The sequence below is a fragment of the Globicephala melas genome, chromosome 14, assembly GCF_963455315.2.
Source record: "Globicephala melas chromosome 14, mGloMel1.2, whole genome shotgun sequence".
Lineage (NCBI taxonomy): Eukaryota > Metazoa > Chordata > Mammalia > Artiodactyla > Delphinidae > Globicephala > Globicephala melas.
The window spans coordinates 52,492,370-52,509,555 of NC_083327.1; the positions used below are offsets into that span (position 1 = coordinate 52,492,370).

The window sequence follows — 17,186 nt, forward strand, 5'->3', positions numbered from 1 at the left end:
AAGATCTGCACATTCAGATCTGGACTTATATATGTATATTTTTCCTGAATTCAGATTTAATGGTCTGAGTTTTCCTCTGATGAGCGGCCACCAACCCATCCTCCCCAAACAATGAATAGAAACAATTACTTCTGTGGATCATCTTCCTAAATCTGGCTTGGAAAGGGAGTTTTCAAAGTCAGGAGAGAGAAGTACGATGAATGTTTTATGGGAAATCATGATATTATCTTTCTCTGTTTTATTTTTTGTTTTATTTCTAGCTACAAGAAAACACATGAAACTCTGAGTCACGCAGGGCAGAAGGCAACTGCAGCTTTCAGCAACGTTGGGACGGCCATCAGCAAGAAGTTTGGAGACATGAGGTACTGTGGGAAAGAACCACGGGAATGGGGCTAAGCCTTTGGCTTTCTGAGAGAAGGGGAGCATTATATATATATATCTCAACTGGTCTTCCTAACACATTCTTTTTTTTTTAAGTTGGATTAAAATTTTATGTGGCTGATAGTATTGGTGACTGAGATACATTTTTATATTGGGACATTTTCTGCCTGAAGGTCAGCTTAGTGGGCCTGGTCCCAGAGATGCCCTTTCCACTAGGACCTGACCTAGTAGAAATAGAAGATAGAGGGTGCCTTTAATCACCAGTAATAAGGAGAGATTTCAAAAGAATGCAGCACACACTGAATTTTAATCACTGTAATTTAAACAATAAGTTAAAATATGCCTTCAGTGGAATATTCTCTGATAAACTATTCTTGGTTACATTTTTGTATATATCCAACTAGTACATGTATTTTTTCTATGCTAAATGCATAGATATTTATTCTTTTATTCTAAAAAGGTACCATATAGTGTATGCTCCTGGTAGTATTCTTTCTTTACTTTAGCAATGTATTGTGAATATGTTAATAAATGTTTATTGCATCTTCATTTTTTTAAAAAATTATTTATTTATTTTTGTCTGCATCGGGTCTTTGTTACTGCACACAGGCCTTCTCTAGTTGCGGAGAGCAGGGGCCACTTCTCGTTGCGGTGTGCAGGCTTCTCACTGCAGTGGCCTCTCCCGCTGCAGAGCACGGGCTCGAGGCTCAAAGGCTCAGTAGTTGTGGCCCATGGGCCCAGTTGCTCCACGGCACATGGGATCCTCTCGGAGCAGGGATCGAACCCATGTCTCCTGCATTGGCAGGTGGACTCCAAACCAGTGCACCACCAGGGAAGTCCTTACATCTTCATTTTTAATGGCTGTATTATCTTCCAGTGCATAGCTGTAGCAAAATTTTTAAACCAGTCCCTTTGTTCATTTTGGTTATTTTCAGTATTTGTTATATAAAATTAGGGTGAATATCAAGATTTTGAACTGAGAACCAAATGACCTCACTATAGGCACCAGGAAAACAATGTGGTATTGACCATTTTTATTTTTCATATTATGTACTAGGAAGTTATCTTACATAGAGTTGTTACTCTCATTTTTTTTGCTTGTTTAAATACCTCTCATAGTTTATTTTGAATTTGGCTGATATGTTTAGGAGATTTTTCTGTATAAATCAATGTCATTTTTCTCTCTAGAAATCAAATTCACTTTTTAAAAACTTCTCAAGTACATTTTATATTTCTTCTTTTTAAAAAATATGTGTGTATTATTTTACTGGATTCTTAAACTATTGCTTTCTTTGTTACCCTGCAGCTTTGATACCTAGAGGCAAATATTTATATCTTTGTGTTTAAGTTATTTTTTGACGTCAAAAATTACTGGATTGTGCCCCAAATTCATGCATCATCTTAACAACTTGGCATTCATGAGGCTAGAGTTAAGTAAGTACATGTGCATGAATCTGAGTACATTGCTTTATCTTCATTTTTGCTAATAAAGCAATAACAAAAAGCAGTTAAAATTCTTCAGAGGCAGTGTGTGATGAACGGTAAATATTCTGGATTATGAATTAACCCTAACTTTATTATATAAAAATTTGCAGTCATTTCAGTGGCATTAAAACATTTATCTAAACTAATTAAATAACTCCTTAAAACAGGAAAGACCTTATCACCAGTTATATCCAAGAAAATATATTTTGTCATGTTTATAAAGTTTGTTCTCCACATACGTAGTTGAAACCTTTCACTTGAACACTGGGATTCAGTGGCATAATACTGCCGACTAGAATAGTGTTTCTCTAACGGTAGCAGACCTTAGGGACACCTCTGAAGCTTGACAAATGCATATTCCCAGATTCCACCTCTCTCTCCAAGGTTGCACCTCAGTAGGTCTTGGGTGGCGTCTAGGAATCTGTGGCTGTTCTCAGTTATAAATGGGGATAAAAGTAACAACGTCTTCAGTTTATTATACAAGTAGCAAAAGAGAGCCTGCTATGTATTAAGCACTCAATAAATGCCAGTTTTTACCTTTACTAAGTGACTGTCTCAGTTACAAGGTGACCCCACAGGATTGAAATTGGGAGAGTCCGTGAACAGGAGTGCAGTGTGTTTCATAAGTTGTAGAGAACGAGGACTGTGTTTCACACGTGCAGCATGTTGACATACTCATGTTCCTACAAGAGCTGGGCATAATATCAAGGTTGTGTTGACTGCCTTTCCTCCTGTTTCAGTGTGGCTTTGTTTTAGCACAATGGATAACCTGTTTCCCAGGAGTTCCAAACTTTTCATTGATTATGGCTCTGTGTAGAGGATACAAAACTTCCGTTACAAACTGTGGCTAAAAATGTTGGGACATGTAGTCCACATTCAACTATGGGCCTGTAATATTTTGTAGACCTATATTTTCAGGCCTATATTTTTCTCAAACTATAATATCTAACATTTGAAATAAATGAGGATAACTCTCTGTGAAAGCAAAAAGTTTTACAAAGAATTGTTACTTTTATACTAGAACAAGTAATATATGTAAAAGTCATATTTGAAAAGTATTTAAGTTTAATATAATAACGATTCTCAAAAGAGAACAATTAGTAAGTTTTAAATTTTTCCTTCAAATTAATTTGCCAATTTATAAAATGATAGTGGGGAAATTTTAAAATTTTATCACAGGCATTTTACTTTGAACCCCTTTTCAGTTTAAAAGTATCATATTATTTTATATTTTGTTGGTTATACCATAAAATTCTTTTGTGAATTCTGGGAACAAATTTCTGAACTTCTTCAAAAAGATTGACAGAAAAATTCAGATACCTGAGAAGAAAAACAGTACCTCTCAGTTTTGTGGGGTTTTTTTTTTTTGGTTGTTGTTGTTGTTGGCTGCACCGCGAGGCTTACGGGATTCTAGTTCCCCGAACAGGGATCGAACTCTGGCCCTTGGCAGTAAGAGCTCAGAGTCCTAACCACTGGACCTCCAGGGAATCCCCTCTCAGTTTTTCTTTAAAATAATTAAAAGTTAATGCTTACAGGTTTTGAAAACCTAGCATTTGGGCCTTTTAATAACTGGATGAAAAGCACTATGTTAGGATTTAATTTAGATGTTTTATAAAAATAAATAAGATTTCCTGAGCTAAGGTTCTCATTTTCTCCTGACGGCCACTAAGTGAAGGCCCCTGAGCCTGGTCACGGAATTGCTCTGGCTTCTTCTCCACCTGTCAGGTAACGTGGTTAATAGCTACCTAACTAGACTGTTTTCTCTGAAGTTAAAATAAGGTCACATTTATGAAAGTACTCTGAAGAAATGCAAGCTATTAGAATCACTTTTATATTAATAATGTTGCCATCTTCTTGGGACTTCTCGGTGAATTTGTTCAAACTGCGTGTGATCTAGTGGAGAGGAAATCTTTGGAGGAGGCGTGTGACTTTATTAGAGAATCCAGCCACCTCTATATGTCCATGAGAAAAATAGTGAGAAGCACACATACGGTAGGTTGGTAAAGTAATTGTGAAGACATTGAAAAGTCAGTGTACTCAAAAAGAGTAACAAATGGGGTCCCCTCGTCTTTTCCTTGGGGCTCTTCAAAGAGGGGACAGTGGGCAGTGAGGCCGGTTCCTTGCATCCTGATGTGCTAACCCTGCTCCTGCTCTTCTCTCCTGTGCTGCTCCGGCTGCAGGTCTCACTCCATCGGGTAAGCGCTGCCCCCAGGGCCCTGCCAGCTCCCTAGCAGCTCCCTTCCTCCCCGGAGCCCCACTGTGGGTGCGCTTCAGCCAAAGACCAGGTCTCTGTTGCTGAGAGTGTTCACAACCAGGGAGAGTTACAGAGTATAGGGCACCTAATGCATTTGAATCTATTTCAACCCCTGTGTATCTCACTTCTGAATCATTTACACGACTTTCACTTGCTGAGCCATCCCTCAGGAATCTCCTTCTGCATCATGCCTTCTTACACTGGCAAAGGTCCTTAGATTCAAAGAAGAGGAAAGTGACAATTGCGAGTTGCGTATGTTTACGAAACTTTCAGAAAGTGAAGTCGAGAAACAGGAGTTTTTTCCTCTGGATTATTGTGTTTTTCTGAATTCCTAGTAACTGTTACTTAGGCAGATGATTTACCTTCAACTCTCTGTACCTTCTGAAGTTGAAGCGGAGAAAGGCCACCGGAAGAGCTCAAATGTTAGCAAGTGTGCAACTGTCAGTCCCAGGTCTCTGAATTAAGCCTCCTTTTAGGTAGAATCTTATTACATGCCTTAAAAAAATTTTTTTTATTAAGAAAACTACCTGTATTTAAAGAGATGAATAATTTATAATGCTGATGAAGTTCTTTTAGTAATTCTTTTTTTAATGTAACTTATGAGGAAATATTTGCCTATGATTTCTAAATGGAGTGTCTAGGGTAAGACCGTAAGTATCCCCTGCACTTCTTTGTCCTTTTCTTTCTGAGTTCTAGTAAAGTGCCGCCCCTACTGATGACCTCAGTGGATATTGTTGGGGAAGGTGATGAGTCTGATCCCCCACCTGTTAGCTTCCTGGGAGAAGAGAAGGCCGGGACTGTGGTGGAAATTGGATGAGGGCATGCTAGCCTAGGAAAATGGACCCCATTTTGCTTGCTCCCTTCCTGCAGCCTGATTTCCGAGTGGAACTCACGTAGAAATAACAGGCAGTCGATCAGAGGGAAGGCGAGTTAGCCGCTGTAGTATCAACAGGGTGAGAAGGCTGATGATCTTAAGAGTTCTCAGAAAAGTTGATCTTTGTACCGGATGTCCTGGGATGGATGCAGAAGCCCTGCCACCATGTTGGACTGTGTGAATTGCGTTTACCTGGCATGTGTTTCCTTGATTGACTCATGTTAACTACACACAGTCCTCTGGAGTGCTTCTCTGCAATGGAATGATTAGCTTTTAGCTGCCTGGCTCTATGTGCTAGGCACTGCCCCTTGCCCCTTACTGTCTTCCTGAACAGGAGAAGGGAGCTGGACCAGGTGAGCATGTCCACCAGCTGTTGGGCTGACCTAGGGCAAACCAGACAGTCTCCTCCTCTCCTCCCTGGCCTACAGGGAACCTACAGGAAGTGAAATAATATGCAGCCATGGACCACCTGGTCTCCTTATTCCTTTGGAAGTGACTGTGGCCCATCCTACCCAACAAAAACAAATCTCATCTTGGTGGGGTGTGCAGGGAACACTTCAGATAGTTGAAATTGCTGTTTTGAAACTGTGAATAGGGAGTTTCTCATGTACTTATATTGTGCTATCTTTTTTTCTTTCTTTTTTTTTTTCCCTTTAATCTGCTTTTGCCCTGAAGCTACTCCATTCGCCATTCCATAAGTATGCCTGCTATGAGGTAATCTGTGTAAATTATTTTACATAATATCAGTGTATAATGTGCATGAAGTGTTAACTTTATTGATACTTTGTGGGGTTTTTCCTTCTTTATATAAAGGGAAATGCCATGACCTATCTTATGCTCTTTTCTGAGGGCCCTCAGGAAAAAAGGCTGACAACCCTGTATAAGTATTGTAGGTGTCATGGGCTTGGGCTATTGACCAGACACACTGGGTTAAGTCCAGCCACTCTTGATTGGTGTGACCTGAGGGGTGAACTTGGCAGCCTTGGGAAGGTCACCTCAGTGACAGCATTTTCATCATGTTTAAAAATAAGAGGCTAGAACCAGCTTTACTGCTCTTCCCTTGGTGCTTCCAGGAGCCCTAGTGCTTCCTTGGGCTGCCCTGGTTGGGGCTCCAGGGGAGGGGATCTAGTCTCTGGGACCCTCCCTCACTTCAGTCAGAACTGTGCCTCTTCTTCCTGCTTTATATCATATACTGTGGTGTGAATACATTCTAGAGGGAGTTCAGTTACTCTAAATAGTTTGAGCCCACTGAAGCCAAATTCTTTCCAGGGTCATTTGCAGTGCTACAAGTTTGTAGTTGTATATGACATGATTAAATCTGAATAAATAGTTTCTCCGTATTCCCCACATGCACTCTAGTGTAATTTGATTAGGGGAATGTCTGTTTTATATATCTGATGATGTCTCTTCTACACTGGGGTTATGTGGTTACTTTGGAAGTTTAACCACAGCATTTGATTCCCCTAATTTGGTGGTAAGTAGAGAGCATAGATTCAAGATGGCTTAGTTCATATTTGAATGACTTGCTGCCCCTAGAATAAGGGCACCAGAATTGAGCAGTGCAGCCTGCAGCTCTGAGCTTCTTTACTCGTTAAATTTTAAGTCTGGGTGTCCAAAAAAGCCTTGAAAAAAAAAATATGGTTTTCCTCTGTGAACCAGGAATCCATCTAGTGACTTATGGGTCAAATGTATTCCTTGTGAGCTTGCCTGAAATTAACTTTAAAAAAAAAAAAAAAAAAAGGTTTTGCTCAACTAACATAAACCATGAACCATTAGGCTGAACTGTCTGCCCACTGTGGTCCTGTGCAACTGATGGATGACAGGTAGTTAGTCATGTGACCAGCTTGGCCAAATAAAACATGCAGTGGAAGTAAAGTGCTAATAAGTGTACACTTCTGAATCATTCTTATGTAATTTCACTAATATTTCATCATGAGACAGGTACGGTGGAGGATTCCTCACAGGAATTCGACTCATGTTTGAGTCATATACAAGGTGTGATGCCTTGCTTGGGCCCTCTGAACTCACCACTGTTACTTCATACAGCCTGGATGCAAATGCATTTGTGACCATCCGGAGCATCAGAGTCTTGGGAGACAATCCCTAATGAAGCCAAATTCATTCAAAAACATATCCTCTACATTAGTTTCCTCTTGATAGTATTAGAGCCATGCTACAGCCCACACCGTACAGTGAAGCCCGTATTTTATAACCATCCGCCCTTATGAAGTTTCTTTAGGCCATTCCTCTTATTTTATTTCTTCTGCACTCGAGAGAATAGCAAGTGGCTTATCAAGTATAGTAACGTTCAATTGAATCTTTTGACCTGAAAATGATGGCAGTCGTTGCTGAAAGCCAACATGAACACAAGATTTAGGACACATTTTTAATTCAGTTCCTGTTTCCTTAGTTGGACTTGGTGATATCATTTTTAATGGTGATGATGTCATTAACTCATAATGTCATGTGGCCAAATCCCGTATAGGAAACCAAAAAGCACCAGATAAAGATCTAAATCTTAAAGTTACAAGACGGTATGTAGATTATTTAACACAGTGAATGAGTCACAAATAAATTGTCGATAGACAGCAAAGGTTCTGTCTGGTAAGAACAAGTAAGTGTATCTTCTTTGGGAGGAAATATAACACGTGCCAATAGCACCATTTTGATCAAGCATTAAACAAGTAGTGAGTATATTTCAACCTAAAATAATGGGCGCACTGACTTTCAGAAACACTGCTTCCTGGATGTTGAGAAAATGCTTAGTTTTAAAACTTTAAAGTTTGAAAACATCTGAACCTTTTTTTTCCTTTAGCTATTTCTGTCTTGTGTCACATTCACTAAAATAAATGACTTTTAAAATTCCAAGTGGGAAAACTCGAATGTGACGTTCTTCAGATAGACTTTCTATTGGTTATAAAATAACTGAGCTGGGAAAAGGAGTGTTACGATAGAAACAATTAATTAGTAAATGAAAAATTAAGCTATCACTCCTTTGACTCGTTGGAAATGATGTACAGTGCACCATGGAATTATTACAGTTGTATCCTTGCCAAATGCTATATTATTTATTCTACAGTTATCTATTTTACTTAGAAAAATTCCACGTCGGGTTATGGTTTCTGGATCTAACCTAGCAGAAGTGAAATAAATTTGAAAACATGGTTGGTGTAGGTGGCAAGTCAGCAACTAACTCTGGTGCAGAGGTGATGTTTGCAAGTAAGAGCAGAAAACAGGCAGCACAGCACGATTGCTAAGACAGCTAGGTCTTCGGAGCTGACCTCTCTTTTTTTGTTATTTTAGGAATTCTCCTACTTTCAAATCATTTGAGGAGAGGGTTGAGACAACTGTCACAAGCCTTAAGGTACAGATGAAGTGAATTTTGTGTCGCTGGGTTCGTTGAATCAGGACAGCTTAGGCGTTGCTGCCATTGGCTCCAAAGGCGGGGCTACCAGCATTTGAAGGCAGCACTGCACAGAGTCACTTTTCTTCACATATAAATATATAAAGAAAACCAATATTGAATAGTGTTACTGTAGCCATACCAAGTTGTTTATATAAATAAATCATTCAGAAGTGAACTGTTCATGAAAGCGAATTGGGATTTGTGTTGATCTGTTCACTGGTTAGAACTCTTAATGGTATCCCCCAAGAAGCAGATATGTGACAGATGACTGTGGATAGGACAAAGGATCTGTGAACTCTGAAATCAGAGTGTAAGTGAAAGTTCAGTAACAGCTCAGAGCTCCTCTGGTTTGGACACGGACCAGTAGAAATGAATTTGGTTCCATGCGCTATCCTGCCATCCACCGCCCATCAACACCACGTGCCTACTCCACTCACGTACTGAGCACAGCACAGCGTGGTTATCATGGAGGGAAAATAAAGCTGAATCACAAAATGCATTATTTTGTAATAGTGCATTTGTTCCCTGGGTATAAACTGAAAGTACGCCTGTTCTATAGTAGGTGCTAAAAAAAAAAAAGTCATTGAATTTATTGTTTGAGCATAGATAAGTTAACGTACAGAGGATAAAAGAGCAAAAGTAAAATCAGTCTAGTCCTAACTGTATAGAACGTTTAAAACACGAAAAGTCATTGATACTACTCAGATTTTTTAAAGATACTACCTAAACTTAATTACATCTTGATATCATTATCACTATTTTACATACAATCCATTTCTATATTTCCCTATTACTAGGAAAATTAAGAATATGTGTGATCTTTAATCAGATCAAAAGCACATATAGGCTCGTGCTGATTACCCAGCTGCTTCTGAATCATATGACCCTCACATGTGCTGCCAGATGAGTCTGTGAGGGTATAAGTTACTCCTTAGTCGAGGTCTTAGATGCTCTTATTGATTTTGACCTGGAGGGTCTTTCCCCTTAGAAGAGGCTTTCACGTAGTCTTCTCTTTTCCAGACCTGTGATTAGGTGTTTAAGGCTCAAGAATGAAATTATTACTCAACATTTACCATGCTTTCATTGATTTCATTTACCAGCAGTCTCTAGTTGTGCCGTTTTACTGCTCTGCCTGTCAACATGGTCATTTATTTAGGGACCCAGAGGAGCCATTAAATTGCCGCTGTTTGTAGGAAAACCTTTTTATGGGTAGAGACCTGCAGTGTCACAGACGTTTCTCATGCCAGAATATCTAGTTTCAAAACAAAAGATTCCAAAAACCCCAGGAGTTAATTTCTCAACATTTGGTTCTCAGCCTTAAGACAATCCAAGAAGGATGGATTCTGTTGTCAAGTTCTGACATAGGAGAAGTTGTGCTTTTTAGGTTTTCTTTAGAAGAAGGAGGTATGAAGAAGCAAAAGAAGAATAAAGAACAACCTGTTTTCATTTGCTTTTAGGAAACTCTGGTTAGCTCACAGTTCATATATGAGATAAGTGTCTGATCCACACTGTCAGCCTCTCACTTTTCTCACCGCATCTGGATGGAAGGTACAGAGCCTGCCTCCTTCCTCAGACATGCACAAAACTAACTCAGCCAACTGGATACTCGCCTGTGTCAAGACCTCCTGAAAGCAGATTCTATGTCTGCATGATTGTCCATGGGTTTAACAAGACTCACAGCCCACCCACCACCTAGTTTCTCTTTCTCGGCCCACACAGGCAACAAGAGAATAGCTAATGGTCATGCTGTGTGTCAGACCTTCCACTTCCTCAATAATTACAAACTTCTCATTCCTTTTTTTCCCTCCAGACTAAACAATAGATATTTAACCCTTCTGTGTATAGTTTATTTTCTGCATAGTTTTCTTTTGTGTTCTGAATCTTCTCCAAAACTTCTGTAACTTTTCAATCCTGAGGTTATTTCCTGCTGAGGGAATGACTCATGAATCAGTACAGATGAGTGAAATTCCTTGCAGGTCTATATGCTGTATTTCCACTCACACATCCTGCTTTAAGCTTGATTTTTCAAACACCACTTAGAGGGAATCGTGTTCATATTTGTGTTCTATTAGAAGTAATGTTCTGCTGTGAAGCGAGGTCCGTTCCTGCCATCTTTGCACACAATCTGTCACACCATCTGGCATTTGCACCCAATGGATAATTCTTATTTTATACCCAATTGTGTAGATAGTTTGATTTCCCATGAAAAACTTGCCAGCTCATCAAAATCATATAAAATTTAGTCCTTTCTGCCTACATCCTTGTAATACATCAATGTATTACTTGACATCTTGGCTGGTGTCACCTGTACACTCAATAAGCACAATTTCTATTTCACCTAAAACAAGCAAACAGAAAACAGACCCAGAATCAGCTCCTATGAAACCGTATTTGGAACGTTCTACTATGTTCCAGTGAATCATGAACAACTACATCCCCTCTGACCGTTCTGCACCCATGTCAAGCAGAACATATTTTTAGTGCCCTTACTTTTTGGTGAGCACATTGTATGGCCTGAATTAAAACCATAAAAAAAGGTAAGACATACTTACTGTTTCTTTGTGTCCTTTCAACCGGATACTTTTATTAAGAAAGATCAGGAAGCCCAGTTCAGTAATTCAAATAACATTTTTTTGCAAAGAGCAGTTATAGTGTTGGGGACACAGTGACAACTTCTTGGATGAAAAACCATTTTGAAGGGAAGGGTCCGGGAGAAGCTTATTGTTCACATCTCTGCTTAAGGAGGTCCTTGGCTAAAGTATTGTCGTGTGTAGTTATTAAACCCGCATGGTTAGGAAACCCCTTTAGTCCACTCCTTTCTTGGCCAAACTGCTTTATTTCCAAGTGGTTTCCTCCCTCTTTATTTTTCTATTTTGATTTGAGAAATCAGGAACTAGAAGAGAAGAACAAAACAAAGCCCAGAAGAAAACATCAGTAATTGGTATTCACCTGATTTCAACACTGTGTGTGACTTCTATTGCTAAAGAGAATGCGACTAAAGAGGAAGATGGGAACTATTAATAGAGTTAATTACATTGAATTAACCTTGCCTCTCTCGGAAAAGAAATAACCATAGTGAACAATCAGATAGTTGAAACCAACCCCCTGCTTCTTTCCAGTGCTAAGATAGCACAGAGTGGAGGAGGAATCAGTGCTCTGTCCCTGAGGTCTGCAAACTAAGGTTTATGGGCCAGATTCAGCTGGTTGCCTATTTTTGAGCGGTCTGTGTGCTAAGAATGGTTTTCACTTTTTTTTTAATGGTTAAAAAAAATCAAAGGAAGAACAATATTTTGTGATTTGAAAATTAAATTACATGAAATTCACATTTCACTGTCCATTCATACAGCCTGTATGGAACACAGCCATGCTCATTCACTTATGTATTGTCTTGGCTGCTTTCTACAATGGCTGATTTGAGTATTTGTGACAGAGATGATGTGGTTCCTAAGCCTAAAATATTTATAATCTGTCACTTTCCAGAATGAGTTTTCCAATCCCAAGCAGAGTGGAAAAATTCAACTTAGTAACTGAATTTACAGAGGCAGAGAGGGATTTTAGTGACAATGGGAGAAAAGTTCGTGTGTGATTTGCGATGACTGAACTGCTTTTAAATCCTGGTTAAGGTTTTAAAAGGGCAGGCCAGGCAATTGGCAGGTACATTGCCCAGTGTGGTTTATGTCCTTGTGAGTGATCATAAGTGACAGTGAGGTGTAGACAGCATTTTGGGAAGAGCAACATCTTCTATACCTTTCTTTTCCTCAAAATATTTTTCCATATTGTTAACGGTTAAAGGAAGGCCGATGTGGCCATTAACAAGACTTGCATTAAGCATTTTGGACCATTAAATATTCTTTTGAGAGAACTTATAATAAGGAATTTTTCAAAACACTTAACCATATTTCTTAATTATAAATTGATTTCTTCCTGACTATATTCTTTTTTTTTTTAATTTTTTTAAAATTTATTTATTTATTTATGGCTGTGTTGGGTCTTCGTTTCTGTGCGAGGGCTTTCTCTAGTTGTGGCAAGCGGGGGCCACTCTTCATCGCGGTGCGTGGGCCTCTCACTATCGCTGCCTCTCTTGTTCTCTGCGGAGCACAGGCTCCAGACGCGCAGGCTCAGTAACTGTGGCTCACGGGCCCAGTTGCTCCGCGGCATGTGGGATCTTCCCAGACCAGGGCTCGAACCCGTGTCCCCTGCATTGGCAGGCAGATTCTCAACCACTGCGCCACCAGGGAAGCCCCTGACTATATTCGTACACAAAAAGAGAGCTTCGTAAAACATCATAACTTTGCATTTTAAGGTATATTCCTCCTATAAAGACAACTGCCTGGAAAGATGTGAGAGGAGCAGTGCTTAAGCCATGATTCATCTCCAACTCTCAAAGTATTAGAAACCAGAAATCATGTTCCATTGAGCCACTCTGCTTTTCAAGAGACATTTTTCGGAAATCCAGATTGCCTTGCTAAATCCCAAATGGAAAACTCAAGCTGGAGTCACTAAAAGGCATTCACACATTTGTGAAATTGGGGGAATTTATCTAATATCCCATTCCATTTGATTAAATCGGTTCTCTGGGTGAGTGAGTAGGTGGTGCAAATCCACAGATCTGCATATGCCCCTGAAGGGACTGAGAATTTTGATGTAGAAGAGACAAAGAGAGAGTCACTAAATCTGTACAAATTAAAGTTTCGAGTCCAGTCGCAGAACCCAAATATGAATGATATCCTAGCCCCCTGCTAAAGGAAACTAACTTCTCTACATCCTTTGCATCCCCTTTCAAGAAGACAAGTATATTTGTGAACTTGAAAGCAATCGATCTTATTTTTAAAATTACAGAAATAACGAAATAACTGCATGTGTGCGTCTCAACCCGTTTCAGACGAAAGTAGGCGGGACGAACCAAGGCGGAGGCAGCTTCGAGGAGGTGCTGAGCTCCACGGCCCAAGCCAGCGCGCAGAGCTCGGCCGGTGGCCCGCGGCGGGCCGAGGGGGAGGAGCTGCAGTGCTAGGGCCCCGCCCGCGCCCGCAGCCGCCTCCAGGGACCCTGCCCTGCCCGCGCGCATCCGGATATGAAGACCAGAATCCCACTGCAAGACCCAGGCCTTGACCTTGTTCTTCAAATGGCTTCTCCTGAAAGTTTAATTAAATGATTTCCACTTGAATTTGTGTTGATGATGGACCACGTGACCATCACACTTTAGTATTCATAGATTGTCATCTTTTAAAATGTCGGCTCCAGCAGGTACACAGTTGGTCACGACCCTTGTTTTTTGTGTAATTCAACATATTTTCCAAACATGTAGCTATTAATTATTTGCTTTGATTTTTGCTTGGACTCCTGTACGAAGTGCATGTCTTTGAAGGCTCAGTGCCCCCTTTCAGTTCTGTCCACAGGATGGGGCTCTTTCTGACCGTCTCTAGCAGTGAATGGGATGACACTGAGAATTTCATCAAACTGCTTCCGATCTCCCTCGCCTACTTTAATTCCTTATGTTTATTTAAGCAATTAAAATAATTGATTTTAATGACTTTGAATTCTTAATTTCTTTACGTTTCAGTTCTGCTGATGACCTTGAAAGGTGGTAGGTATAATTCTGCAGATGCTATTTTAAACCAACTTCTGCTAATTTGGAAAATATGAGAGAGGATATGTAAGTAATTATAACCTCAACTACCTTAGGATGCTGAAACAATCTACAATTCTAAAATTCTCTCTAATCTACCTAGAGTAGTAGTTAACTTGGTAACTACTGAGTTAAGTAGGCAAGAGATAGCTGAAAAGGGAACTGCTAGAAAATGGGAGAAGCAGGGCTCTGCAACGGTTTCCAGTTTGCAAATTGCTCACAAGAATGAAAAAAGCATCAATCAGTACAACCAGATTTCTGCAGTACTGTTTACCTTCCACATCATATGCTTCTTTTTTCTTCTAAATGGGAACATACATTTGTTATTAGGTAGCATTTGTTGTTAGTAGCTTCCTATAGCTACATTTTTTAAATGTACACTGTAGAATGTAGAATAGACCTACCAACTAAAAATTCACAATTTAAATAAGCAATATATATAACTATTATATATAAATAATGTATAATCCATATAATATACATAATATAGATAGCAATATATATAACTATATTATATATAAATAATATATAATACATATAATATACATACTATAGAGAGATAGTATGTTCATTGTTTTTTGTTTTGTTTTGCGGTGTGCGGGCCTCTCACTGTTGTGGAGCACAGGCTCCGGACGCGCAGGCTCAGCGGCCATGGCTCAGGGGCCCAACCGCTCCGCGGCATGTGGGATCTTCCCGGACCGGGGCACGAACCCGCGTCCCCTGCTTCGGCAGGCAGACTCTCAACCACTGCGCCACCAGGGAAGCCCCACTGTTCATTTTTTAACTTATTATTAAATAGAAGTGGATATATGTAAATAGTGAAGTAAGACCAACCTAAAAACTTCCATTGAAGTTAATGCAGCAGGACAGTCCATACACCTAACTGAAAATCGAACTGGTTCAGGGCCACATATCTCTGAGGCCTGAAATCTCAGGAGCAATAGGTGTGGGGCTATAAACTTGAAGCAGAGGGGACAAAGGAGCCCTGCCAGTAGGAGCGTTGGCATTCTCCCTAATTTATCCTTCCAGCCTGCTGGTTGAAGCCAAAGTGGCTTGTGACCGTGTTGCTCACCCCCTGCTACAGCGTGTCCTCCGTCTCTCTGTGACCAGTCTGCAGTTGCCTGGTCACCTTTTGTAAACTCACTGCCATTGTTTTGATTGCATTCAGCACCCTGCATTGTATTAGAAAATGCAGTTATGTTGCTATAAACGTATTTTCATTCACCAACCCATTTCTGCACACAGTAGTCTCAACCCTACAATCTGAAAACACAGTATTAAAATTAGGTAGAAAAATAATCAAGAAAATTAGTGTTAATGCCTCAAAGCTAAAATAAAATAAAATAAATTTTATGTTTGTTTTATTTATTTTAATATTTTTGGCTGCGCCAGGTCTTAGTTGCAGCATGCAGAATCTAGTTCCCTGACCAGGGATCGAACCCGGGTCCCCTGCATTGGGAGCATGGAGTCTTAACCACTAGACCACCAGGAAAGTCCCTAGCTGTTTATTTTAAACCATTCTTCAAAAATTCTAATTTCATCAGTTTTTTAAAAACTATATTCACATCACCTCTATTAATTGAAAAGTTTGTTTTTAATTAAAATTATTCCCTCTCATCTGGGAGTGATAAAATGGCCATGACATCTCTTTTTTCATTTTGTCATGAGATGTGTGAGTAGAATAATTAAATCAGTTTTTGGTTGGTAGGTCTCATCTTCTCACTGCTTACTCAGGGGCTGCTCGTGTCTCCCTGACTTTGCACAGGCAAGTATGTCCCAACTTGACTGGCCGCTGAGTTGCCCTATTTTGTCCAGCTGGGCTTAGTTCACATGCAGTAGTTTAAAGTGTTCCACAAGTACTGAACAGTATTTGCACGCAATGGACATAGCCTTTTGCTAACAAATCAAAACGACTTCAGGTCAGGCCAGCCAAGTATACGAAATGCCACAACATGTATGATACCAAAAATACATCTCAATAATTGAAAACTCCAATGTGAACTGTGATTACAAAATAAACTGTTTTTAAGTAAGCCATTCTGTAATTTAACCATTCATTACTTTTAAAATCCTGTTGCTCTGATGGAAAGTATTCAGAAATTTACACTGCAAATTTATCTTAAACTCAAATCTCATAGACTATGACTATTGGTAGGTCATGTCAGCAAAGCAATCTGTATCTTTCCCTAAATTACACATTTTCTTATAAATCTGCTCTTGAACCATAGACAACAGAACGAACTGTCCTGATAAGCCATGCCACTCACAGTGGTCAACGTGAAGAGAACTCTGGGAATCTAAGCGGCTCTTCTGCCACAGTGCATTGTTCCAAAATTACCCATCAGCTTGAAAGTTGTTGAACTTCACTGTAAAATGGTGCATAAGGTTGTGAACTTTAACCCCAAGCCTCTCCTCTCCCTTTTTATTAAATTGGAGTGTGGATGGGTACAATAAAGGAAGGTGGTGATAAGTTTAAAAAGTGATTTAAATATGACATGTAAAGCAACTTCTTCAAACCTGGCGTTCAAATATAATTTCAAATTATATTTGGCAAAGTTTTACGGTTATTTTTGATAATCTTTATTTAAGAATGGTAAAATTCTTTATTCTGCATTTCTACTTGACTTTCAGTTTCTACCATAAAGAGTATATATATCAAGGCAAAGCACAAATCACATAATCCTAAGTTTCCCATAGAAATCATCCCCAATCTCACTTTGTCTATAAAGACTGGCAAGTTACTTAAATAAAAATGCTGGGTACAGAGGATGCTCTTCCCAAGGCACTTCGTTAGTCATTTATCCCAGAGCATACGTTACAAGATTTTAAGACGAACAGGTTGGCCATTCTGTTAGAATTAGTATTTGTCAAATATAAGGGCATTGAGAATTACGTAAGAGCTAGGGAAATGGTAGCCCACAGACAATGGGAAAACAAGGAACTGTTTTGGAGATAGAACCACCCCCACCTCCACCCGACCCGGATCAGCCCCAGGGACCAGGCAGGGAGAACTAGCCTGAGGTGCCCCCTGCAGACCAACCCTTCCAGCTGCTCCTCTTTTTGAGTGGGGGGTAGTCTCTTCCTCATTACCAAGAGGTAACAAGGAATTGTTTTTGTTGAGTTCATGTTGCAGGTCATCAGGAGGATGTGACCACCAGCT

General features: G+C 39.8%; 1 protein-coding gene across 2 annotated transcripts in view; it reads left to right on the forward strand.

Moving 5' to 3' along the window:
* Positions 1 to 13,927, forward strand: part of TPD52L1 (TPD52 like 1) — a 99,777-nt gene extending 85,850 nt beyond the window's left edge. The window contains exons 4-8 of one of the 2 annotated variants that reach the window (XM_030853543.2): positions 261 to 362; positions 4,047 to 4,061; positions 5,670 to 5,708; positions 8,298 to 8,358; positions 13,283 to 13,927. In XM_030853543.2, coding sequence (XP_030709403.1) covers positions 261 to 362; positions 4,047 to 4,061; positions 5,670 to 5,708; positions 8,298 to 8,358; positions 13,283 to 13,411 — 346 coding nt within the window. In that variant the 3' untranslated portion in view covers positions 13,412 to 13,927. The other variant, XM_060283585.1, reaches the window with a different exon arrangement.
* Positions 13,928 to 17,186: the final 3,259 nt, after the last annotated feature.